Source organism: Cucumis sativus, chromosome 3, assembly GCF_000004075.3.
Source record: "Cucumis sativus cultivar 9930 chromosome 3, Cucumber_9930_V3, whole genome shotgun sequence".
NCBI lineage: Eukaryota > Viridiplantae > Streptophyta > Magnoliopsida > Cucurbitales > Cucurbitaceae > Cucumis > Cucumis sativus.
In genome coordinates this window covers 2,808,064-2,831,512 of record NC_026657.2, presented here as the reverse complement: position 1 = coordinate 2,831,512, position 23,449 = coordinate 2,808,064, and the positions used below count along the sequence as shown (strand labels likewise).

Below are 23,449 nucleotides of genomic sequence, written 5' to 3'. Positions count from 1 at the left end.
TAGGCAACTAACATACCTCAATTCTAAATCATCTTTTCAAGTATGTCTTCCTTCTAGGTTTTGTTCCACCATGTGATGAGCTTTCTCATTGCAAATATGTCTGCATATCTTAGGTTGTTTAGGATTATACCATATTCAAACAACGATAAGTGTCTCACCAACTAGATAGATTGGGATATAGTTTGTCTTGTATTCTTTTTCTCATTAGATAGTCATCCATACCTCTTTCATTGACATTGTTTTTGAAAAATTTAAAATTTGATCCTGGTCGATATGTTATGATCGTTTTCAACTATAGGTAAGTAAGTCTTGAAATTTCTTGGAAAATGTCCCATATTCTCCTGCTTGAATGCTAAAGATAAACTATAGTAAAAATTATCTTTGAGTTCATAAGTTTTGAAGAATATGTGCATTCTGTTTCTATATTTTAAATGTACATTTTTAACTCTCAAGTTTATAAGAATAGACGTATCTAGTATAAGAGTTTTCAAAATAACATTAAAAATTCATGAAATTTTAAAAATAGATTTAAAAGTCTATTTATAAAATTTGATACTTTTAACTTAAATAATTATATGATATTTAAAATTATAAAAGTAAATTATAAAAATCATATTTCCTATAAGAAAAATATGAGATTTAAATTTGAAATCTTAATTTGATTTTACAAAATTAAAAAAGAATTAAGAGAATATTTTCAAGAGTTTTTTTTTCTTTTTCTTTTGTTGTTTTGTCATTTAAGATTGTTTTGCTTTGGAGTTTGAATGATGACCGAAATATTTTTGATAGTTTGAAACTTTGAAGCCATTCGGCAATCGACCCACAGCCCAATTACATATATAAATGCTTTACTTCCCTCGTCTTCTTCCTTTTCAATTCCATCATATCTCTGTCCACCATTTTTGCACCTCCCAATGATAAGATGGCAAAGCAGGGGAGTTCAGTTTTTCTCGAAGACTGGTTGAAGAGCATCGGCGGTATTGCTAACTCCAAACCCACTTCCTCTTCTGCTCGAGAAATTATCCAAGCGTGGGCTGAGCTTAGAAGCTCTTTGGAGCATCAATTCTTCGATGATCGTCACATTCAATCCCTTAAAATTCTTGTTAACTCTCAGTCTTCACTCTATGTTGCAGACCCTCAAGCTAAGTTGGTGATTTCTTTACTTTCTTCTCCTAATTTCTCTATTTCTGATGAATCCTATCCCCTCTTTTTGAGGATTCTTTATATCTGGCTCAGAAAATCTCTCCGACCCTCTTTAGTTCTTGTCGATTCATCCGTTGAGGTTCTCTCTCAGATTTTCTCTTCCAAAATTGAATTGCGGAAGAACCCTTTGTTTATCTCTGAAGGCGTTTTAGTTTTGGGTGCAATTTCGTATCTGCCTTCAGCTTCAGAAAAATCAAAATTATGCTGTTTGGAGTTGCTTTGCAGGGTTTTGGAAGAAGATTACCTACTGGTTGGAGGGATAGTTCCAGAATTTCTTGCGGGGATTGGTTATGCTTTTTCTTCATCAGTAAATGCTCATGTTGTTAGATTGTTAGATTCTTTGTTAGGAATTTGGAGTAAGGTAAATGGCCCTATCGATACTCTTTCTAGTGGGTTAATGATTCTTCACATGATTGAATGGGTGACCTCTGGTTTGATTAATCTTCATTCTTTTGAGAAATTAGATGTTTTTAGCCATGCGACTTTAGTGTCTTCAAAGGAAAGTTATGCTTCATTTGCTGTTGTAATGGCTGCAGCTGGAATATTGAGGGCTTTTAATACTTACAAAGGCTTGTTGAGTAGTTCAGAAAGAGAAACGATATCTAGAATAAGGATTTCAGCTCAGGATTGCTTAGAATCTATAGCAAGGAATTTTATTTCTACTATGGAAGGATCTTCAATTACAGGCAATGACCATAGAAGGAGCGTGCTTCTATTGTGTATTTCATTGGCAATAGCACGTTGTGGCCCAGTGTCAGCTCGCCCGCCTGTGCTCATTTCCGTTGTTTATGCTTTGTTGACTGAAATATTTCCTTTGCAGCGTTTATATGCCAAAATCAATGAATTTTCTTTTTCCGAGTTGAGTGTTTTGGGGCTTACTCTAGTGAAAGAGCATCTGGGTAGTATTCCTTTTAAGGAAGCCGGGGCCATTGCTGGTGTTCTTTGCAGTCAGTATGCTTCACTTGGGGAAGAGGAAAAAAGTATTGTGGAGAATCTTGTATGGGATTACTGTCGAGATGTCTACTCAAGGCACAGACTAGTCAATTTGGTGCTTCATGGTAGAGAGGATGAATTACTAGAGAGTATCGAGAAAATCGCAGAATCTGCTTTTCTCATGGTAGTAGTTTTTGCATTAGCTGTCACAAAAGAAAAGTTAGGTTCCAAATATACACTAGAAAGTCAGTTTGACGTATCGGTAAAAATACTTGTTTCATTCTCTTGTATGGAATACTTTCGGCGTATTCGCTTGCCAGAATATATGGATACTATCCGAGGTGTTGTTGGAAGCATTCAGGGGAATGAGTCTGCCTGTGTCTATTTCATTGAGTCAATGCCCACATACCAAGATCAAACGAATGGCCCTGGTACTGGTTTCAAGTTATTTTACTTTGTAATCAAGATTAGATTATGTTACTTGATGTTTCGATTCAATTATTCTGCTTTTATTCTGATATTGTATACGCTAGGATTTGAAATTTGAAATTCAACATTTTCCAGATAACTCTATTGGGCAGAAAATACAATATTCCTGGGCGAAGGACGAAGTGCAAACTGCACGTATGTTGTTTTATATACGAGTCGTTCCAACTTGCATCGAGCATGTTCCTACTCAAGTGTATGGGAAGGTGGTAGCTCCAACAATGTTTCTGTATCCTGTTCTAAAACGTGCAAATTCTCCTTGTTTCTTTTTACTTCCTTTATTTTTTCCCTCATGAACTTTTTAGTTCCTTATTACCAAGTCAATAAGATATATGGGACATCCAAATTCAAAAGTTGTCCGTGCTTCACACTCTGTGTTTATAGCTTTCATGTCCGGGAAGGATGACATTGACGATGAAAAGAGAACAACATTGAAGGAGGAGCTTGTTTTCTACTACATCGAGAGATCTTTATCGGTATCACTCCCAACTAAAGCCTTCTTTCTTTATTTGTTAGACCAAGTTTCTACTCGATAACTTGACCGGATGCTAAATTTTCAACTTCAATGATTTTAGGGGTATCCTGGCATTACACCATTCGAGGGCATGGCTTCAGGAGTTGCTGCTTTGGTGCGATATCTTCCTGCAGGAAGTCCAGCAATCTTTTATTGTATTGACAGTCTTACTGTAAAAGCTACAAGCCTTTGCAGTGAAAACTTCATGGATGATGGAGATTTGTGGAAGACTTGGCAAGGAGACTTGGAGCCTTCCAAGAAAATTTTAGACATGCTATTACGGCTCATTTCTCTCGTTGACATACAGGTACCATTTTACTTTGTACGACCTAAGATGTTTGTCCGTCCATTTTTAGTGCAGTAGGCATTTTATTTTCACTATTTTAAACAATATATTAACTTATGTTATAAGTTGGGATGTTAATTTCATGAAATTAATCCTGTAGCCAAGATATTATTAAATTAAATTAAACGTTGGTGGCTTACAGTTATTTGTTAGTGTAGCCAAATTCATGTATTTGATAAACTCAAACTAGTAGTTACCGATAAACTAATCTAGCCTAGTGATCGTGGGATCTGGGATTGTTCAAATCTTCCAGGATTTCACTGCACTATATTTGCCTATCTAGGAAGAATTTTGATTAAGGAATGAAATAGACCATGACACAGCTGCAAAATTTCTATCTGAATTTGTGTAGTTTGGTTGTATCGGACATGTTTTAGGTCCTACCAAGCTTGATGAAGAGTTTAGCACAACTAATCATCAAGTTACCAACAGAAGGCCAAAATCTGATTCTTGATCAGTTATACTCTCTGGTTTCGGAAGCCGATGATGTCACCCGTAAACCTATGTTAGTCTCATGGCTACAGTCGTTATCTTATCTTTGTTCCCTATCTAAGAGTGCAGAGGCACATTCTAATGAGAAGCAAAGTTTGAAGCAAAGTACACGGCTTGCAAACTTTGCATGGCTTATTGACCCATTGAACCGTATTCGATCCTATGCACGACTTTGAGGTAATTGTCTGTTTTAATTTTTCTCACTTCCTTAATGATATTGAGTTTATCTTAATGACAGTACTTTGGTGTTAAATATTATGTTGTACATATTTTACTCTATGATTATATCCTAATTGTGTTTTTTGTTGTGTATTTGTGTTAAAGAAGCAAAAAACTTATGGTTGGGATGTATGTATTTTGTTCATTTATGTGGATTATGTTTGCTTTTGCCTCTAGCTATGTGAGTTATGTTTCTCTTTTTACCTCAAAGTTTGTTACGAATTCTTCAAAAGTTCACTGCCCTCTTTCCAACCAAATTGGCCAAGAAAGGATTTCCACAAAAAGTTTCAAAAATCCTCCTATAAGAAAAACTCCTTCCATAAGAACATTGCGTGAATAACTCAATAATTCAGGAATGGCACCAATTACTCGAAAACAAAGATGCCAAAAGAGCACGTGAGGGAGAATGGTCCATTAGTTTCACTTGCTTATAAGTTGCTTAACCTTAGGTTTCTTTTATTTCCTTTTTAAAGTCTTCCTTATTAATTTAATTTAAAAAATAAAACTCTACTATTAAGAATTTCGAACATTTGCATTGCAACCATGAACATTTAAATAGAATGTTATGATGTAAGATCAATCTTTTGTCTTCCTTTCACCCTGAGGATAACCCTAAAGAGACCTATTGGTATAAGTTGAAGGCTAACTTAGTTAAATAGAATGCTCATATCTGTAAAGGTAGATGGTTCACATTTGCTCAATCTGCACTCTCAAGTTCAAGGCTCACTTAGAACATGTGATCTAGAAGGCAAGGGTTGGTTGACAAAGGTTCTTAAAGAAGCAAGATTGGCTGCCCTTGGCCACTTCTAAATACGGTGAGTTTCTCAGTTGTTTCCTCGGATTTAAGCTAGAGAATAGACAGAAAATCAATTTTTTTAAGGATTAGTAGCTTTGTTTCTCTCATTTAAAGTTTTCCTTTCTGTTTCTGTGCTCCTCTCATTTATATCACACCTCTACCCAGAAAAACTTACGGTGAGTGTGACTGCTGGAATTCAGAACATGATTACTGGGATTTGGAGCTTGGAGGAATTTGTCAGAAAAATGGATAGCTGGGTTTGCCTTGACAAAAAGTTGATGTTATTAGACTTGATTTGAACAGTAAAAGGGCTTATTTGACACTTCGAGTGCCTTCTCTTGCGAATCTCCTCTTCTGAATCTAACCATCCTACAATTACAAGTTCTTAGAAATTTAATATGGTTATAACTCTGTCTTCTTTTTTGATGCAATGGTATGAGCTGGTGAAGAAAAACTCTGTGCTTGACTTCCAACATAGTTAATGAAACTCCAATTGAGATATCACTTTTGCTGCTTCTATGTGTATTCTTAGTTGGTAGAACTGAAACTAGAACTAAACTACACCCGTGTTTAAATGTCATAACTTCACTCATCGCATCTAATTCCGATCTTACTATGTGTTTTACGTAGGTTTTGTCATCAGAACTTGCTTGCCGGGAGCACATATTTCAATCAAGCTACTGTCCCAAGTTAATCTGAGGACAGCACTCCATTTTAGTCAAACTGCAAAGCGTGTAAGATGAAAGAAGCTTTGAAACATCCCCAGTCTCAGTCTTTCAGTAGAGTTCTTTCCAATTCTTTTTGTTACCTTAAATGGAATTGTTTACAAAACAAAAGGCTGCACTAAAGAGGCCGAACCATAACAGACAAGAAGCCATTCGACGCAATTCCAGCATAGGTACTTTTATGAAATAGTCAACCCATTCTTATGTTATTTATCGAACGAGAACCACACGTTCGCATCAAGGCATTGCAGCTGATCTTTTATTCCATTATATTGAAGTCTCCCTCAACTAGAATGGAAGGGCTGTGATCAGTCTCTCCAACCATCCATTTTTTTTTCCACTGGTAGAGGAATAAGAGCGTGTGTGTGTGTAATATAATGTTATAATGTTATGATTATTTTGTTTATGTCAATCCACTAGGGAAGAAGTAACCCTCATTTATGTATATATTAGCCTTTTCCTTGCTTGTTCCATGATCTGACTCACGACTCATGATGTTCCATGATCTGACTATGTATTATTTTCTTGCTTGCTACTTCCTCTCCACTTCTGTTAATTTCACAAGAATAAGATGGTGTTCCTCCTTCCTGTTTATGTTATTTTCCCTCCCTTTCTGTAGTTCTATGATTTGTGAATAATGGCTCAATTTGTATAATAGGTTTTTATCATATCTTCAAGCATTTATTAAACATGAAATTGAATATAGAAACCGGTTAAATATTTATTGAACTTATTGGATATTTGATTTTCAATTAGAAAATGTGTTACAGTCGAAACTGTAGCGTATAGGTTAGATTCACATAAAAATGTAAACATTTAGTTTGTCTTGTACACTAGAGAGTTGGCGAGAGATTATATGTCTTACATTCGAGTGGGGGATTAAGTGTAAATTTTGATTGATGAAAACAAAGAATATCTTTGGATCAATTTTGTTAACATAATAATAAAATAATTTCTAGATGACCCAAAAAATGAAAAGAAATTATCAAATGACTTGAGAAAAAAAAAGTTAAATGACCCTTTTGTTTACCTCAAATTCAAGAGACGTTAATAAAATATAGTTGTGCTAAGGCAAAAAAGTATCTTGTCCTCTAGTTTCTCACTCACAAATCACTACTCTCTTACTCATTTCATCTCGGTCCCCTCGTTTTCTAACTCACAAAATCAAGCCCCCTCTCTTGCTTTTGGTCACCACAGTTGGCCATACCAAAGCTGCTCACTTGTGGAAACGTGCGCAAAGGATGAGACAGTGCTGGAGAAAAGAAAATACATATGGACTAAGAAAAAAAAGGAGAATACCGTTCACTTGGTGATGACACGAACAAAAGACGATTTGACTTTTTCTTTTATTTAAAAAACCGAATCATTTATGATTTTAGGCCTTCAGAACAAGTACTTTGTACACCTTTTTGAGATTTAATTTACTGTCAAGTGGCTACAGCATAGCTCCACATTGTGTTGGTTTGAAAAAACATGAGTCTGGGTCTTGGATCTAAGAAGTTTATGAGTAAAGACATGAACATCATGATCAACAACAACTAACTAACTTTGCGACTATGACTCACAATAATGTTATCATCAATTTATTGAAACTTAAGCATCAATCTTCTTCAATTTTAAATTACAATTTTCTATTTTATGTTTTCCATCGATGATTCCATTCCCATGTGATCTTATTAAATCCCAATAAATACAATTCACATTATTTTACTAAATAATAAATACACCAACAAAAATTACAAATATAACAACTAGATCTAAAATTAATTTTTTTATAAAATTGTTAGTATATGCTTTTGATTATTATTTTTAAAATATTGGATGATGTGATTTCAAATTCAATAATTTAATGTGAGCACGTATATTTAATTAAATTGATGTAGGTGAATTGAAAATTGAAATATTAATTACTTGATTTGGAAGCTTCATATTAAAATCTTTCAAGACTATAATCACTTAAACACGTTGCATGTAATCTTTGTTTATTTATTTTTCATTACAATTTAAAAGCTAAACTAATCTGTTTGTAATTTAAATATTTGAAATAAAAAAAAGGCTATATTTGGCATTGCGTTGACTACAATTAGAAACTCATTTGAAAATAATCTTTTTACAATTTTTCTTATTTTTTTTTTTTAAAAATACCATGTTGATTTTTTTAAAAATTAACTATTTTCTTGAACATTTGTTTAGAAGTTTATTGTAGTTATTAAATTTAAAATAAGATGTATTTATATTTAAAAATAGAATTTTTTTCAAGAATAATAAAAAGATACAAATTGTTTACACTTAATTAGATAGAATTGATTTATTATACGACTAAATAATTTCTTATTTTAGATAAAAATCAAACGATGTTTATCTTCATATTTTTAAATCTCAAATTTCTTAGAATAAGTTGATGAATAATTTGATTTAAAAAGTAAATGCCAAATTTAGAATAGTTTTGAAGAAAAATAATTTTAATAACGTAAATAAATAAATAAAAAAGAAGAAATGTTTAGCTAGATTTGGAGTAATGATGCAAAGTAATGAGACCTATTTAAGATTATTTGGATTATAAAGAAACATGAGTTTACTAAAATGGAAACACTTTTCTTCTTTAATAAATAAATAAATAATTTATATATTTGTCACTATTTATATTTTTCTTAATCATATTTAGGATGAAATTTTTGTTAATTAATTTTAATTTTCTAATTTGTGAGTTTAACCCAATTCTTAAATGCTTCTCTTTTTATTTTTAGCAAGTGAATAAAATTGTTGTTAATATTTAATGCAAAATTGATAGAAATACCAAAAATAAAATAAATATATACCGACAAATGTATATAAATAAATATAAAAGGAAAAGGAAAAAAATGGCTTTAATCTTAATCCAACGGGTGAGATCTATAGATGTCCGAAATCTAAAGATGAACCGTCCGATGAAATAGGCCTCGAAAAAAACCTTTCACGTTCTTCGTTTATCAATCTGTTTTCCTCAACCTCTCGTCTTCTTCCTTCAGATCCGATCTCTCTTTCTCTCTCTATCTCTATAATCTCAAAGCTCTCTAGAGGAGAGAAAGCCTTAGCTTCCTCTTTCTCTTTCCATTTTTGTGGCCATGGTGGAGGCTCAGACATGGACTACTCGTCGTATGAGCAACCCTCGCCTGGACTCCTCCACGGCCGCCGCCGACCAGGCCCTCGACATTCCAATGACGCCTCCTAGCGACGTTCGAAACAGTGCCGCAGGTTTCCCGATCGGATCACATCTATCGCCCAATTTATTGACGGTGGTAATTATACTCTCATGGTACTTATCCAACATTGGTGTTCTTCTTCTCAACAAATACCTTTTAAGCTTCTATGGCTATCGGTACCCGATCTTTCTCACAATGCTTCATATGCTGGCTTGTGCGGCTTATAGTTATATTGCGATTAATTTTCTTGAGATTGTTCCGTTGCAACACATTCTTTCTCGTAAACAGTTTTTTAAAATCTTTGCTCTTAGCGCCATTTTCTGTTTCTCCGTTGTTTGTGGGAATACATCTCTTCGTTACCTTCCCGTTTCGTTTAACCAAGCTATTGGTGCTACCACCCCGTTTTTCACTGCCATTTTTGCTTTTTTGATTACTTGTAAGAAGGAGTCTGCTGAGGTTTATCTTGCGCTTTTGCCTGTGGTTTTCGGGATTGTTTTGGCTAGTAATAGTGAGCCATTGTTTCATTTCTTTGGGTTTTTGGTTTGTGTTGGCTCTACTGCTGGGCGGGCATTGAAATCTGTGGTTCAAGGGATTTTGTTAACCTCAGAAGCTGAGAAACTTCACTCTATGAATTTGTTGTTGTACATGGCTCCAATGGCTGCTATGATTTTGCTTCCTTTTAGTCTATATATTGAAGGGAATGTAGCTGCAATTACTGTCGAAAAAGCTCGAGGGAATTCGTTTATTGTGTTCTTGTTGCTTGGCAATGCTACGGTGGCTTATTTGGTGAATTTGACCAATTTCTTGGTGACCAAGCACACCAGTGCCCTCACATTGCAGGTTCTTGGAAATGCAAAGGCTGCCGTAGCGGCTGTTGTTTCTGTTTTGATCTTCAGGAACCCTGTTACAGTGATGGGTATGGCTGGATTTGCTGTGACTATCATGGGTGTAGTGCTTTACAGTGAGGCCAAAAAGAGGTCCAAAGTGACAACCCATTGAAGTTAAAAGATATGAATTTATGCATGGATTGATCTGGTCTGAGCTCTACGGAAATAAGGGTGCGTCCATTTTTCTTTGATTTATTGCTTTTTTGGCTAAATCTTTTCAAGTAGAGAATGGAATGTATAGGATTCATGGAGAATAGGGAAGTTTAATGATCTCTTCTTTTCTTCTTTGAATTCTTCTCGATTGGAGTGGCCACCACTAAGAGTGAATTCCCTCTCCTTTTGGGGCCCTCTTGTAGCTTGTATACTTCTGCTGCATATTGAGAAACACGAAGATGATTCAAATATATAAACGTTCAATTTGATTCTGTGGGGAGGGAAATAATATCTTCTCCCTACCTCCATTTTGTTAAAAATTTCTCTCTTCTTAGACTACATTACTTTCAATTGAACATTTTTTTACTGATGTATGTAAATTGTAATGGTTGATAAAACAGGAGGGTTACATGAAAAGGATTATACAGAGTTGAACTTGCTTAGTTTTCAAAGTCAATATCAATGTAATCGACTGTTCTCAGGTTGTCCCATCCCATGAGATTAGTAACGTGCGGATAAGCTAGTCCATATATATATATGTATAATCTACTGTTCTTTGTTCATTTGTCAATTTATTCCTTTGTCTTATATTTGAATGACTTTTTTGTTGCTATTGCTTCAAATGCCCATCTGTGTTCTGGCTGTCTACTTTATTATCACATGCTATGATTTTTCACCTTTTTTTTATTTCTTTCCTTGTTTCATGGGGAGAAAATCCTTACTTTTTCAACAAAATTTGATGTGTTTGTACCTAATAAAACCCCTAATCTATTGTTTTCCTCCAATGAAAAGCGATTATTCTTTAGAATTGCCCACTGCTTCTGATCAATGAGTTCTTGCTCTTTTATTGTGTAGAAACGCTCATAATCTTATTACTTACATTTATGCTCTTTTCATCTCCATTTGTGCTTTTCATGAGCTACGAATCTACCATTCCTCTCCTCTGGAAGCCCGTTAGAGAAACCAGCCAATTAGACACCATTTGGCTTAATCTTAGAGAAACTTTTGTTTATCATTTTTGGTTGGTTGGTTGAGATTATGAGATGTCTTTCAGGAATCAAGAAGTTCATTATCAAAGGCTTTGAACTTCAAACTCTGCAGTTCATTTTCAAAAGATTGTTAAGGCTAAATTTCCTTCTCATCAAGTGTTGTATTCTTTAGGTGAAAATGATTCAAAACCTAACCCAAAATTCACCTTTCAACAAATGAATTACACCATGAACTAACCTTGTTGCTTTGAGTTTGGATTAGTCATTAGCTTCTCTAGAAAAGAATGAACAAGTAAAAAGTATACTTGAAGTAAATTACATATTCACTCATTTTTACTGTGGTTAAAAGTTTAACTACACTTTAAATCAAGGAATTGTTGGGTAGATGAGATTGCAACAACAAATATTAAATTCAAAAGTTTGAAGCAGGATTGGCTAAAATAGATTATCAATCAACATTTTGCTTTGATTTATTGAACAAATATAGAATTAAAATGAGTAAAATTTATCCAACAAATTGATATATTTGATTTGGTGAATAGTGGATTGTCTACATCAAGAAAAAAAGAAAACTTGGCCATGTGGGTTTATTTGTTTCTCTTTAAAACAATAATGAACAAATTGAGACTTTGATAAAGATTGACCAATCCTTTACGTCCACGTATTTTTCTGTGTATCAAAATAGTATGTCTCTTGTAGAATAAAAACATACCAATACAATTCACTTCTTTTATCTTATTTCTAAATTAAAATATTAACTTTTTATTTTAACTATTTCAAAATTTCTCGAAAAACGGGTGGATAGGTGTATTATGAACAAATGAAATTATGTATTTATCTTTAGATTCATGACAATTACTCAAAGTTTTAGATTCATCACAAAAAGAGGTAAAAGAATTAGATAATACACGGAATATGTTTAGTTCACCGAATCACTTAAAATATTGCTTACCCTGCTTGAGGTACATCTAATATCTATTATATAAGCGTTCGTGTGACACTCAAAGTCGCAAAGTGTTGGTCAATTGTTTTCTTTTCGATAAAATGAAACAAGCTCGATTGACCGATTTTGGAGATCGATGGTTTGAATTTTTGCTTTGGAACATATAAACTCTCGTAAAAATTCTTGGGATGTCTTTGGGTTTACGTCCATGGATGAATTTAATTTTGCTTCGAACAACCTTCCATACATGTCAGTTATTATTTGAGTTATGATCCTTTTATCCTCGAACGTAAAAATTAAAATAGTGGTGGAGATTAATTATAAATTAAATATTAGTATTAATCATTTGAAACCATAACCTTTCGTCTTTCCAAATAGACAAATGAATGCATTAATCAATATGAATCCTACTTTGATACTTTTTAAAAAAGATACTTTCTTTTTCTATGGTTTCCATATTCAACCTGTGAGTTTTAATTAATTGTGCTTTTTTCTGTCTTTTCTTTCTTTCTTTATTATTTCTTTCTTTCTTTCTTTTTTGTTATTATTATTATTATTATATATAATAGGTATGTTACGGTAAAAGTGTTCAAATAACTCGAGAATACGAACCATCCAAACTACCAAACTTAAATTGCAAGAATTAGATTGAAGTTGAATCTCTTTTTTGGTTGGATTGGATTCGGGTTATCTTTTTAAAAAATAATTTGATTTTTTAAGATTATTAAAATATATATTACACCTTATAAATAAATATTACCGTATTTGAGTTGATTTTGGTACGTATACATGCAATTCTGTGTTAAGACTTTCCCAACTAACCTTTAAACAAAAACTCAATTTGAATTTTGAAAGTAACCGACGTTGGTAAGAGCCATAAAATAATGGCCACAAAGTGTTACTTAGTGTCATCCCACGAGATATATATATCCCTTCACCCAAAGTATATATACTATTGGTCTCAATTTCATTTAACATATCAATCCTTCACCTACTAAAGAAACCTTTACTTTTATCAAAATCTCGTGAACAATAAGATCAAGAACCTCATGTGAACATATGAAATCTAAATTACTCATATCAAAACCAATATATATAATACAACATCTCCTCCATTCAAACAATTTCAAATTTCAAAACAACCTAACCAACATAGAGAGAGAGGAAAGTAATGGACAAAAAACAAACCCCGTTTTCCATTTCTCATGCAAACCCTAATTTCGTTGACATTCACGAAGTAGTTCTAGAAGAGGACGAGGAAGAGAAGGAAGAAGAAGAACAACAACAACACAACGCTCGGCCAACAATGACATCAGCTGATGGGGTTGAGAAGCGGTTGAAGAAACACAACAACAGTAATCGGCTACGGCCACCACCGCCACCGCCACCGCGATCGACGGGGAGTTTTGGACGACAGATGTCGCTGGAAACGGGTTTGAATAGGGTTTCAAAAGGGAAGGGAATTGAGAGAATGGCTCTTCCCAGGAGTGGAAGAAGTTTTGGAGGGTTTGATTCAACAATAATTGAAGGGAAGAAAGGTGATTTTAGTATGTTTAGAACAAAATCAACTCTTAGTAAGCAAAACTCTCTATTGCCATTGAAGAAAGATCATCAAATGGATCAAAGTAGTGAAGGAAGGGATGAATCTGAGAATAAAAGTGTTCCTGTTGGAAGATATTTTGCTGCTCTTAGAGGACCTGAACTTGATCAAGTCAAGGTATATAATTCATGTGTTTATGTATATATCAATCAAATATTGCTATAACTATTTTTGAAATCTAGGTTTTTTTTTTTTGTTTGTACATTGAAAGTACAAACTAAAATTAAATAAAAATAAAAATAGATAACTAAAATGATATTTTAATAGTCATCAAATGATTTTTAATCCAATCTATTAAAGTTACCAATTCAACTCAACTCTATCTCAATCAATGATGTCAAATAGTAGTTAAACTAAATGATAATTAGTATGTGTTCTATTCACATAATTGTAGTCCTGACAAATGGAAGTTTTGTTGTAATTAGTTATTGCTAATTAAGCTTTCGATTGAATGGTGAAATAATGTAGTAACATATGCTTAAACTTTTGACGAAGTATGATTTTTCATGTAGGACTACGAAGACATTCTACTCCCTAAAGACGAAAAATGGCCATTCCTTCTCCGATTCCCGATCGGATGCTATGGTATCTGCCTCGGTCTCAGCAGCCAGGCTGTGTTGTGGCGGGCTCTCTCAACGAGCCCCGCCACGGAGTTCCTTCACATTTCCCCATTCATCAATCTTGCCATTTGGCTCTTGGCCACAGCTGCCCTTTGCTCAGTTACATTTGCTTACGTTCTCAAATGCATCTTCTACTTTGAAGCTGTTAGAAGAGAGTATTTCCACCCTGTTCGTGTTAACTTCTTCTTTGCTCCTTGGGTCGTCTGCATGTTCCTTGCCATCAGCGTCCCGCCCCGGTTTGTGTCCGGGCCGCTTCACCCTGCTGTTTGGTGTGCCTTCATGGGCCCATACTTCTTGCTCGAGCTTAAGATTTACGGTCAATGGCTATCCGGTGGAAAACGTCGCCTTTGTAAGGTGCGTTTCAATTAAACTACCACTAAACTCAAAAGCTATATGTTATGCTTATCTAATATTGATTCAGAGATCCTATATCATCTCAAAATAAGGGAAAAAAAACTTATTCACTTTGCATGGCTACCCTATCTACATCATAATTTAGTTAAAAAGAAAAATGCAAGAAGAAAGTTAGTTTTTTGTTTTCATATAGGGGTTTGGAAAAATTTCTAGTATTACCATAATTACTCTCCCTCACAACTTGATACGTTATTGAATTATGTATTACTTTATTATTAATTAATTTTATGTCATTTTTAAATAATACTAATACAAAAAAATTTGTACTATCATAATATTTAAAAATTTTCGAAGAATTTTGAGTTCCCAATGTGGAAGGGTCTTGGAGTTGAAATTCCTAATTATTATAACTCATAATAATTTGCATTCGAAAAATAAATTATTATAACTCAAATAAAATAACATATGCCCTCATCCAGAAAATACCCAAATATAATAACCAACTTCCCTTAAAAATAAAAGTAGATAAACAATTTGAAAGTTTGAAGGCATCATATTGAAATAAACTTAAAAACCAATAAGGATAACCACTAAGTTACTTGTAAAATCACCCGACTTAACAAAGAAATGGCTATCAATACTAATTCAAATGAAAAATGAATGCTTCGGGATCCTACTAAAATTATTACTACCAAATCCAAAAGCTTGAAGTTTAAAAACCTGTAATAAAGTTTAATCATTGAATCATACGGTAGGTGGTGAACCCGTCGTCGCACTTGTCGGTGGTCGGGAACTTCGTAGGGGCTATACTAGCAGCGAAATGTGGATGGTTGGAGGCAGCAAAGTTCTTATGGTCAGTTGGGTTTGCACATTATTTAGTAGTGTTTGTGACACTTTATCAAAGGCTGCCGACGAGTGAGGCATTGCCAAAGGAACTGCATCCTGTTTACTCAATGTTCATAGCTGCCCCTTCTGCAGCCAGCATTGCTTGGCAGACCATTTATGATGACTTTGATGGCTTATCAAGAACTTGCTTCTTCATTGCTTTGTTTCTCTACATTTCTCTTGTTGTTAGGATCAACTTCTTCACTGGATTCAGGTCAGAACTTATTGTTTCTTTCTTTTCTTTTTCCTTTTTAAAGATGCTTAAAGCTCATCTTTTTCTTAATGGTATGATTGCTGTTGTTGGTTGATGTGACATGTTCATTAGATTGAGTTTGATGTGACAAATAACAGTTGGATTGTAAAAATTACTCTCCAGCCTTTATATTTGCTTTAAGAATACAATTATTCTTTTACAAACGCTTCAAATTTATATAGAAATTAAGTTATGTTATTTGAACGTTAAATAATAATAGAACTTTTACCGTTCTTTAAAAAAGTCATTTATAGAATCTAATTAAATTTTTTTGTTTTCCCATTTAGTCTTTGGACTTTGTTACAAAATTGATCTTACAAGTTTTTAAAAAGGTTAGGAGAGACCCCTATTAAATACCAAAAAAGAAAATTGAAATGTAATCTAAATTTAGTCTATCTCTGTGTAATTTAAACACATCAATAAAAAAAATTGTCATGTGACAGATTTTAAAAACTTAGATGCATAAGAAATTGCACTTAATCATTGCTTTTCATAAATAATGATTTAACCAACTTTTTATTTATTAAAAAGAGAAAACAAGTGGGCAACCATAGAATCTACTTTTTGTATTATGCCCCATTCTGAAACCACCATTTCATTCCATCAAACCCAAGAAACTGCCTTGGATCACACCAACACAACCACCCCATCACTACTACTGATTGAAAATTTGAACAAAGATTGAATAAAATTTTACATTTCAAGAGAAACCAATCAAATCGATTAATAATAATTATTAATATACCTGAAAACATGTGAATTTTATCCTTTGCAGATTTTCAGTAGCTTGGTGGTCTTACACATTTCCAATGACAACAGCTTCAGTAGCAACCATAAAGTATGCAGAGCATGTCCCTACAGTTGTAAGTAAAGGTTTAGCACTTACCCTTTCTTTCATGTCCTCTACTATGGTGTCTCTTCTCTTTGTCTCCACTCTTCTTCATGCTTTTTTTTGGAAGACACTGTTCCCCAATGACCTGGCCATTGCTATCACAAAGAAGAGACTTATCAAGGACAGAAGACCATTCAAAAAGGCTTATGACCTTAAACGCTGGACAAAGCAAGCTCTTACCAAACATAACAACAATAAAGATGATTTTGATGCACAACAAACATCATAATGAGCCATTTTGAAACTCTTCCTCCTCCCTACACAAATATGCCTCAGCCAGTTCATCAATATATATAAATGTATACACCAGTGTTTCCACGACTGGTTTAATGATTCGAAGATTGATTCTAGCAAGTTTTAAACACGAGTGTAACTGTGAAGATGAAGCTGTGTATCTATATTTTTTCAAGTTGCAAACAATACATTTACGAGGGGTACAAAGAAGGGGGGGATGAGGGCTATACATATTCAGAAAACTTGCATACTTTTATTTGGATTTGGATACAAGTTGGGGGAACATAAGGAGTTGGGGGTTAGATAAATCTAGAGAAACAACTGTTTGACAACTTTTCCTGTACTATTATGGACTTCAATTGATTTCTATGAAGAAAAAATAGCTCGACAACCTTTTCTGTACTGTTGTTATCAACATCATGTAATGGTTTCTATTTAATTGCTGAAACCAAAAATCAGATGCCCCAGTAGAAAGAAACCATTCTCTCGGAATTTTGAATGTGCTTAGCGAATTCCTGGATTCCTGTATGGTTAAGAGATTTATCTTTAGCTTATTTCAAGTGGTAAGATGATTTGCAATATTATCACATTCACGAATATCTATATGGCATACCTCACGGTCAACTGATTGTTGCAGGAATCAGATATGCATCCGTTATTTCCCATATAAATCTGCTTTGCTGCAATTGCAGGTGTTTCTTTCACCAATTGAGTTATCTGCAGTAGAATGCTAATGCATAAGACAAAAGTTCAAAAAAATAAAATAAAACCTTGCTTCTACCAGTGAAGGCAGAATCTTATGAGCCCATAATATAAGGCAGAATCTTATGAGCCCATAATATAAGGCAGAATCTTATGAGCCCATAATATAAGAAACCCACAAGGTTATGATGTTTAAAGTGTAGGGCATTAAAATGAAATTGAACGAGGAAAGATCTTTTCCAAAAGAAGGTACAATATTTACCTTATGTTCTGGTTGAAATAACACCGAATTATTTTCCTTTGAGCTCTTATCCCAAAAAGATCGAGAATAAATAATTTTAGACGTTAGAAAAATTTTAATTTCTAAAGAAAGATGAATGTAAGAAAATTCTAAGTGAATCCAGGAAACTAAGAAATTATGAAAATGAATTAATACCTTCAAAGGTATGGATGGACGGGAAGGAACTTTTGTCAAGGGTCCATTATTTGAATGGAGTTGAGATGTCAGCGAAAGCTAATAAGAATATTAAAACAATCACACTAGTCATAAAACTAATGAGACAGAATTATAACTAATCAATTATTAATTAATAAAAACAACAACAAATTTAACCTATATCTACCTTGTTGAAAAGTTCTGTTGGTGGTTGGAGAATTCTCTTCTCGTTATGGAATTTAAATTCCTGAATATGATGTCATCTTAGAGATTTAGGAATAGGAAAGATAAGAATGTGCATTAAGAAAATATGGGCAAAAATAAAAGCTTACCATTGGTATTGTGGTTTCCTGCTTGCTATTTCTAAAAACACCCATTTCACCTTTACTTGAAAATATCTGCACCAGTCACGCCATAAATAAGCCTAATTGTTCAGCATTATCACGCCAAAGCATCAATAAATTATTTATTTACCTTCCTATTAAGAGGGCATGCCTTGAAATTTTGCATTACATGATACTCATCATTCTTTTGATCATCAATCGCATTTGATCTAGACAGACAAATACAACCGATCAGTATTGTGACAAAAGAATGTCAGTATTCGTATTTTACTGGGAGCAGTACAAGATTCTTTTTTCATTTTAATACCTTCTGGACTCCAAATTTCTAGTGACTGTAATGTCAGAATAATCGTGATGAAAGGCTGAAGACGAAACAGCCGAAGTATTTTGCATGGCCCTCTCCAACGTTCTCAAATGAAATTCCTAAGAAGCATGGCAACAAACACAAAAGACAACATGAGGAATAGTATAAAAGCTTGTCTCATCTCACTCTACATTTTATTGCTGCTTTTTTTATTCTTCTTCAAGGACACTTCTTATAAATATCCTCATTGAACAAGACAGAAAATGTCTTACTTGAAACTCGGGCAATTTGGGAGTGCTTTTCTTCGGAAGCGGAAGTGAGGGAGCCTCTAAAATCTGCGATATGAGAAGGGCATGCATCGTCAATCAGAAAACATGAAACAGCAATGAAATATTATACCATCGGATAATATTATCAGATACAAGTACCAACTTTTCTGTTTAACGGGCGGGCTCTAAATCTTCGAGTGGTTGGTATCTCATAATCTTCTTCCATCCTACTTTTCAGTCTGCCATCAAAGCAATTTAAGTAACTGTAAGCCCTATAAATAATCTGGGACCTACATTTTTCCAACTAAAGTAAACTAAATCAGTATCAATTTCAAACCTTATTCTATGTGCCCTATGGGCTGTTTCAAGGTCAGGCTGCCTAGGAATTGTAATCTTCTGTTTGGCATTCAAAGTAGTTCTTTCAGCAACTCCATCCTGCCAATACATCAAGATACTCACATAGTTGCGTAGACTGAACTAAGATTTCTTGTTCAATAATTAGAATCCCGAATCAGTTGAAGCGCCTCAAATTTGAATTGAGAATAGTGCAGGCAAAGAAAAAACAAAAGGCTGGATAACACAAACAATAGTATGGAAAACCTACAGAATATACAGTCTACGATGCCAAAATTTAGAGATACACACTTGCATTTATCTCTAAGAGCATGCTCACACTACTCGGTCATTTGAAAGATGTCATGGACTTCATCTTTTCATAAACGAACTTTATCCAAGGAGATAGAGCTGATAGATAATAATAATAATAATAACAGTAACAATAAAAGCACACCTGTTTGGGAAGCTTGTGGACAAAACTAGTCTGTTGCTTTATTTCGTTCACCTGTATGCAAGATAAAAATTAGAACTCATACAAAGTTTTGAGTGCATAGCAGAATTTTTCGAAAGACTCCACGATTGCCGAAGTACTTAACTAACTGCACACTGAAGCATGCACAATGCATGACATTGAAGGGTGAGATAAACTCATCAACAATGCATGTACAGATCATAATGAAATAAGTTATCTACAAAAGAACTGTCTTACGTACAAAATATTCTAGGCCAAATAATTGTTTGTATCTTACAGTTTCTATAACAAAAAAGGAAAAGAAGGGCGAAAAAACCCATGGTGATAAAGAGATGCACAATTTAACCATTTGAGTGAGATTATCTCAATTGCCATCCGACAACATCCAAAGGTGCACTTTCATGAGCCTAGATCTAAAGATGCCTTTTAAAACAGTGATTAAACTTAGTAGAAATAAAAATACTGATGATGTATGGAGAGAGTTATTGAGACAAATTGATGAAATTATACCTTACGTGAGTGACCTCCATCCAACTTCTGCTTCTTGATAGCTTGACTTTCGATTCCAGAGCTACAGACACTTGTCTCATTGTTCTTAACAAGTACTCTCTGCAACCTAAAATTAGTAGAAGAATGAATACGCACAAGTCATTTACTGTTTGAAATCTTTTTTTAACAGAATCATTGCTAGCCTCAATAACCAAATAGACTTTTCAGAAAATAAATATTTATATAAAAACATAAATAAGGACGAAGGACCACTCTAGCCAAACTCAGAGGCCATTGTGACAATTGTATGCATTAGAAGAATCTGCAAACAAGTTAAAGTAGTTTTCCTGATAGTATGTGCAATACAAAAAGATTGGTGAACTTATGTAAAGAAAAACATAGAATAATAAAGAGCAATAATAGAAGAAGGTTTGGCCTATACAAACAAGAAAATGAAATGAAGAGACCATCACTAGTACTCACTTGGTATCAGTATAATGAGTAGGGAAATTTTGTCTCGCCAAGTGGCTTGCTGTTGGTTTCATCAGAGTAGTCCCCCGGGGTTTAGATGGTTTGACATAAGATGGGGGTTTGACTTTTGGTTTGTTCAAAGATAGATGATTGTGTGATGTAGATCCTGGAAAACAGAAATAAAGAGAGAAAAGAAACATATTAAAAAGGGGGGGAAAAAGTCTTCAATACATATATCCATATAGTCCCCTCACCCCAACCCCAACTGTAAAATTTATTCATATTTGATGAAAATTATATGTTTTGACAGAAGCAAAATGCAGCTAATCAAAGATTTCAATTTCACGTTCTACATTCACTAGTTACTTCTTCAGAAAAAGACAGACCACCTGATGTAAATTGAAGCTGTTGATTGTGAATTTTTTGTACGTCTCTATCCCGCAAGTTGGTGAAGATTCCTCTATTTGCTCCTTGGCAATCTACGTGATAATCTCGTAATTTGTTATTATCAACCAACAACCAGAATAGCGTATCAAAGCAGAGATGAACAGAAGACACAACGTCCTTAAACCAAAAACATACCTCTTTCATTCTCGCGTACTGATCCACCTTCTTGGAGGCCACCGTTAAGGGAATCAACTGTGTTATTCTGGTCCTCAGATTTTTTAGATGCATTTCCAATAGCGAAAAGGCACTCTTCCCTCAAAAACAGTTTCGCTACAAACGCTGACAAAAAAGAAACAAAAAGAAAATTCAAAGAAATGAAACGAACCCAGTGAAAATGACGCACATTATTTCAAGAAAATCATGAATTCCAGTTCGTTGACACACTCGTGACAAACATTTCAAGAAAATCACAAATCCCAGTCCCCTTAAAACACTCCTCACTCCATAAAAACCAAAGAAACAAACTCAACAGCTAAAACAACCAAAACGAAACATCATTAAGATTCAAAAAACGAAAAATCTTAATAAACAGATTAGTCAGAAAAATCCCTATGATAATAAAATCCTCCAGAAAACGATAAGCAAGTCAGAAAACAAAAATAAAAAGTCAAGTAAAATCCAAAAAAAAAAAAAAAAACACACACACACACACACACACACACACAACACTCACGAGAAGGAGGGTAACTTCCAGCAGACTGGAACCAAAGCTCAGCTTGAGAAGCCTCATAAAAACTCTCCTCACGAGTGAAATCAAAATACCTAGCCGCATCAAACTCATACTCAATGTCAACTTCATAAGCCTCAAAAACAACCGGCTCAACCTCCATTTCCTCATCCATTTCTTCACTGTGAATGAAATGGCGATCGCCTTCTTGTTCGTAAAAGAAGAAACAAGCAGCAGCAATGTGTATGGGAAAACTCGCCAATAAAGCCCTAAGTTCAGAAATCGAAGAATCGATCTGTAGAAGAAGGAAGAGGAGGAGGAGGAGGAGGAGCGTGGGTTTTTCACTGTACCGAAAATCTATAGAATATCGAATCAATTTAATATTTATTTGCCCCACAAAAACAAAATTAAAATATTTATATTAATCAAATGGAAAAAAAGAAAAGGAAAAACTTTTTCTCTTTTTTGAAAAATAACCCGATGGGGACAAACTCCTAAATGTGGAATATATGTATATAACTTCTCCTAAAAGGCTTAACAAAAAGAAACAATCCTATTTTACCTTTTTCTTTAGTTCATTATTTATTTTACACCTTCATCTTTTAACCTCTTTTTTTAATTTAAATTCTTAAATTCTCTTTATTATTTTCTCTTACCTATTCTCCATACTAAAAAAAATGAATGTAGTTGGAGGCCACATCATTGAGTTAGAGCTAAATATATTTGAACATCTCTACTCACAACTTGTCGACCTCTAATCTAGTTCAACAACTGCACGGTATAAAATTGAATTTACAACCTCTATAGGGTAAGATCATACCAATATTACTAAATCAAGCATACATTAGCATCAAATTCAAAAAATTAATGTATTATTTTCTATAAAATTTTCCATTTCAACATAGCTTTTTTTATATATATAAATACACATCAACAAGCAATGAAACTTAAAAAAGACAAAAGAGAAAAAAAATCAAACTATATGTTAAATTGTTTTTATATTAATTTCCAATTTTCTTTTACATAACGTTCATGGGAGTTTGCGATCCAAAATAACAAAAATTTGAATTGTATACAAGAAGAAGAAATAAAAAAGATTAAAAAACTTATTCCGATAATACCCCTAAACGTTATGGAAAATGAGGTGGAGAGAGATTCGAAATTCAAATATAGGGAAGGGCAAAGGGGTGATTTGGGATAAGTTAGGGTTGAAAGTGAGGGAACACAAACGTGGGGGTTCGAGCTTTTCTTCTGATTTCGGGCGGCGGGCGATATTCTTTGATGTGGAAGACTGAGCAAGATTTCGGCTCCATCGGCAATTTGGGCTTGTAAGTTGGAGTTATTTACAAGAACGCCACCAACGGTTTTTAGCCGTTTTATAAGGGAAGGGCTGAGGGGGGATTTTGTGAGTGGGGCCCGGGAAGGGAAAATTCAAATGAATATGGAAATGGAACGTTGGACCAAAAGGGTAGTTTCGGTAATTCAATTCCTTTTTATTTTTATTTTATTTGTCAGTCTTTGGTTGTTTTTGCATGTGAGACGTTAAGTTTTGAAATTAATTTTTAAAAAAAATATATTAATAATGTAAAGGCCATTGAAACTTCTTTTTCCTTTTTTAATTTGCTTCAACCTCTTTTATTTGGTCCTTTGGATTTATTTATATTTTGCTTCTTTTTCTTTTTCACTATTTCTTACTTGTCATTTCCATATTTGTCTTTTTCGTAATTTGGATTTGTTACAAATATTTTTCGTAATTTGGATTATTGAAAGACTTCTATTTCTTAGTTTGGAATTTGAATTCTAAGT

General features: G+C 33.8%; 4 protein-coding genes across 7 annotated transcripts; 3 read left to right on the top strand and 1 right to left on the bottom strand.

The window, feature by feature from the left end:
- The first annotated feature begins 789 nt into the window (after nt 1-789).
- Nucleotides 790-6,313, top strand: LOC101212894. 3 transcript variants are annotated; one of them, XM_004147938.3, is made up of 6 exons: nt 800-2,567; nt 2,701-2,851; nt 2,951-3,098; nt 3,198-3,443; nt 3,860-4,151; nt 5,620-6,313. In XM_004147938.3, exons 1-5 carry the CDS (start codon nt 923-925, stop codon nt 4,148-4,150), a joined length of 2,481 nt encoding a protein of 826 aa, XP_004147986.3. In that variant the 5' UTR covers nt 800-922; the 3' UTR covers nt 4,151; nt 5,620-6,313. The 3 variants fall into 3 exon arrangements, with proteins under 3 accessions (XP_031738587.1, XP_031738586.1, XP_004147986.3); XM_031882726.1 differs by lacking the exon at nt 5,620-6,313 and having other exon boundaries at nt 795-2,567; nt 3,835-4,085; XM_031882727.1 differs by lacking the exons at nt 3,198-3,443; nt 3,860-4,151; nt 5,620-6,313 and having other exon boundaries at nt 790-2,567; nt 2,943-3,079.
- A 2,384-nt stretch (nt 6,314-8,697) lies between these two features.
- LOC101206315 (probable sugar phosphate/phosphate translocator At1g12500) lies at nt 8,698-10,270 on the top strand. Its single transcript, XM_004147911.3, has one exon. The coding sequence runs from the start codon at nt 8,819-8,821 to the stop codon at nt 9,893-9,895; it is 1,077 nt and encodes a 358-aa protein (XP_004147959.1). The 5' UTR covers nt 8,698-8,818; the 3' UTR covers nt 9,896-10,270.
- Nucleotides 10,271-12,964: 2,694 nt separating this feature from the next.
- LOC101212660 (guard cell S-type anion channel SLAC1) lies at nt 12,965-17,108 on the top strand. The gene is made up of 4 exons (XM_004147937.3): nt 12,965-13,585; nt 13,981-14,442; nt 15,198-15,541; nt 16,356-17,108. The coding sequence occupies exons 1-4, from the start codon at nt 13,040-13,042 to the stop codon at nt 16,699-16,701; spliced, it is 1,698 nt and encodes a 565-aa protein (XP_004147985.1). The 5' UTR covers nt 12,965-13,039; the 3' UTR covers nt 16,702-17,108.
- Nucleotides 16,843-22,020, bottom strand: LOC101206074 (protein TPX2). 2 transcript variants are annotated; one of them, XM_004147910.3, is made up of 17 exons: nt 21,650-22,019; nt 21,112-21,255; nt 20,919-21,008; nt 20,542-20,695; nt 20,080-20,185; nt 19,552-19,602; nt 19,099-19,196; nt 18,925-19,000; nt 18,765-18,827; nt 18,496-18,611; nt 18,319-18,397; nt 18,177-18,242; nt 18,032-18,091; nt 17,845-17,922; nt 17,671-17,715; nt 17,320-17,423; nt 16,843-17,229 (listed from the first exon to the last, which is right to left on the bottom strand). In XM_004147910.3, the coding sequence occupies exons 1-17, from the start codon at nt 21,816-21,818 to the stop codon at nt 17,211-17,213; spliced, it is 1,518 nt and encodes a 505-aa protein (XP_004147958.1). In that variant the 5' UTR covers nt 21,819-22,019; the 3' UTR covers nt 16,843-17,210. The 2 variants fall into 2 exon arrangements, with proteins under 2 accessions (XP_004147958.1, XP_011650432.1); XM_011652130.2 differs by lacking the exon at nt 16,843-17,229 and having other exon boundaries at nt 17,671-17,678; nt 21,650-22,020.
- Between the last annotated feature and the right edge of the window lie 1,429 nt (nt 22,021-23,449).

Bases quoted from the DNA above. Each gene is read 5' to 3' on its own strand.
- LOC101212894 (XM_004147938.3), top strand. From the start codon at position 923: ATGGCAAAGCAGGGGAGTTCAGTTTTTCTCGAAGACTGGTTGAAGAGC. The intron at 2,568-2,700 runs GTACTGGTTTCA...AACATTTTCCAG, and splicing joins AGATCAAACGAATGGCCCTG to ATAACTCTATTGGGCAGAAA. The intron at 3,444-3,859 runs GTACCATTTTAC...GACATGTTTTAG, and splicing joins TTTCTCTCGTTGACATACAG to GTCCTACCAAGCTTGATGAA.
- LOC101206315 (XM_004147911.3), top strand. From the start codon at position 8,819: ATGGTGGAGGCTCAGACATGGACTACTCGTCGTATGAGCAACCCTCGC.
- LOC101212660 (XM_004147937.3), top strand. From the start codon at position 13,040: ATGGACAAAAAACAAACCCCGTTTTCCATTTCTCATGCAAACCCTAAT. The intron at 13,586-13,980 runs GTATATAATTCA...TTTTTCATGTAG, and splicing joins CTGAACTTGATCAAGTCAAG to GACTACGAAGACATTCTACT. The intron at 15,542-16,355 runs GTCAGAACTTAT...TATCCTTTGCAG, and splicing joins AACTTCTTCACTGGATTCAG to ATTTTCAGTAGCTTGGTGGT.
- LOC101206074 (XM_004147910.3), bottom strand. From the start codon at position 21,818: ATGGATGAGGAAATGGAGGTTGAGCCGGTTGTTTTTGAGGCTTATGAA. The intron at 18,398-18,495 runs GTATTAAAATGA...TTGTCTGTCTAG, and splicing joins AGAAATTTGGAGTCCAGAAG to ATCAAATGCGATTGATGATC. The intron at 18,092-18,176 runs GTAAGCTTTTAT...CATCATATTCAG, and splicing joins AGGAAACCACAATACCAATG to GAATTTAAATTCCATAACGA.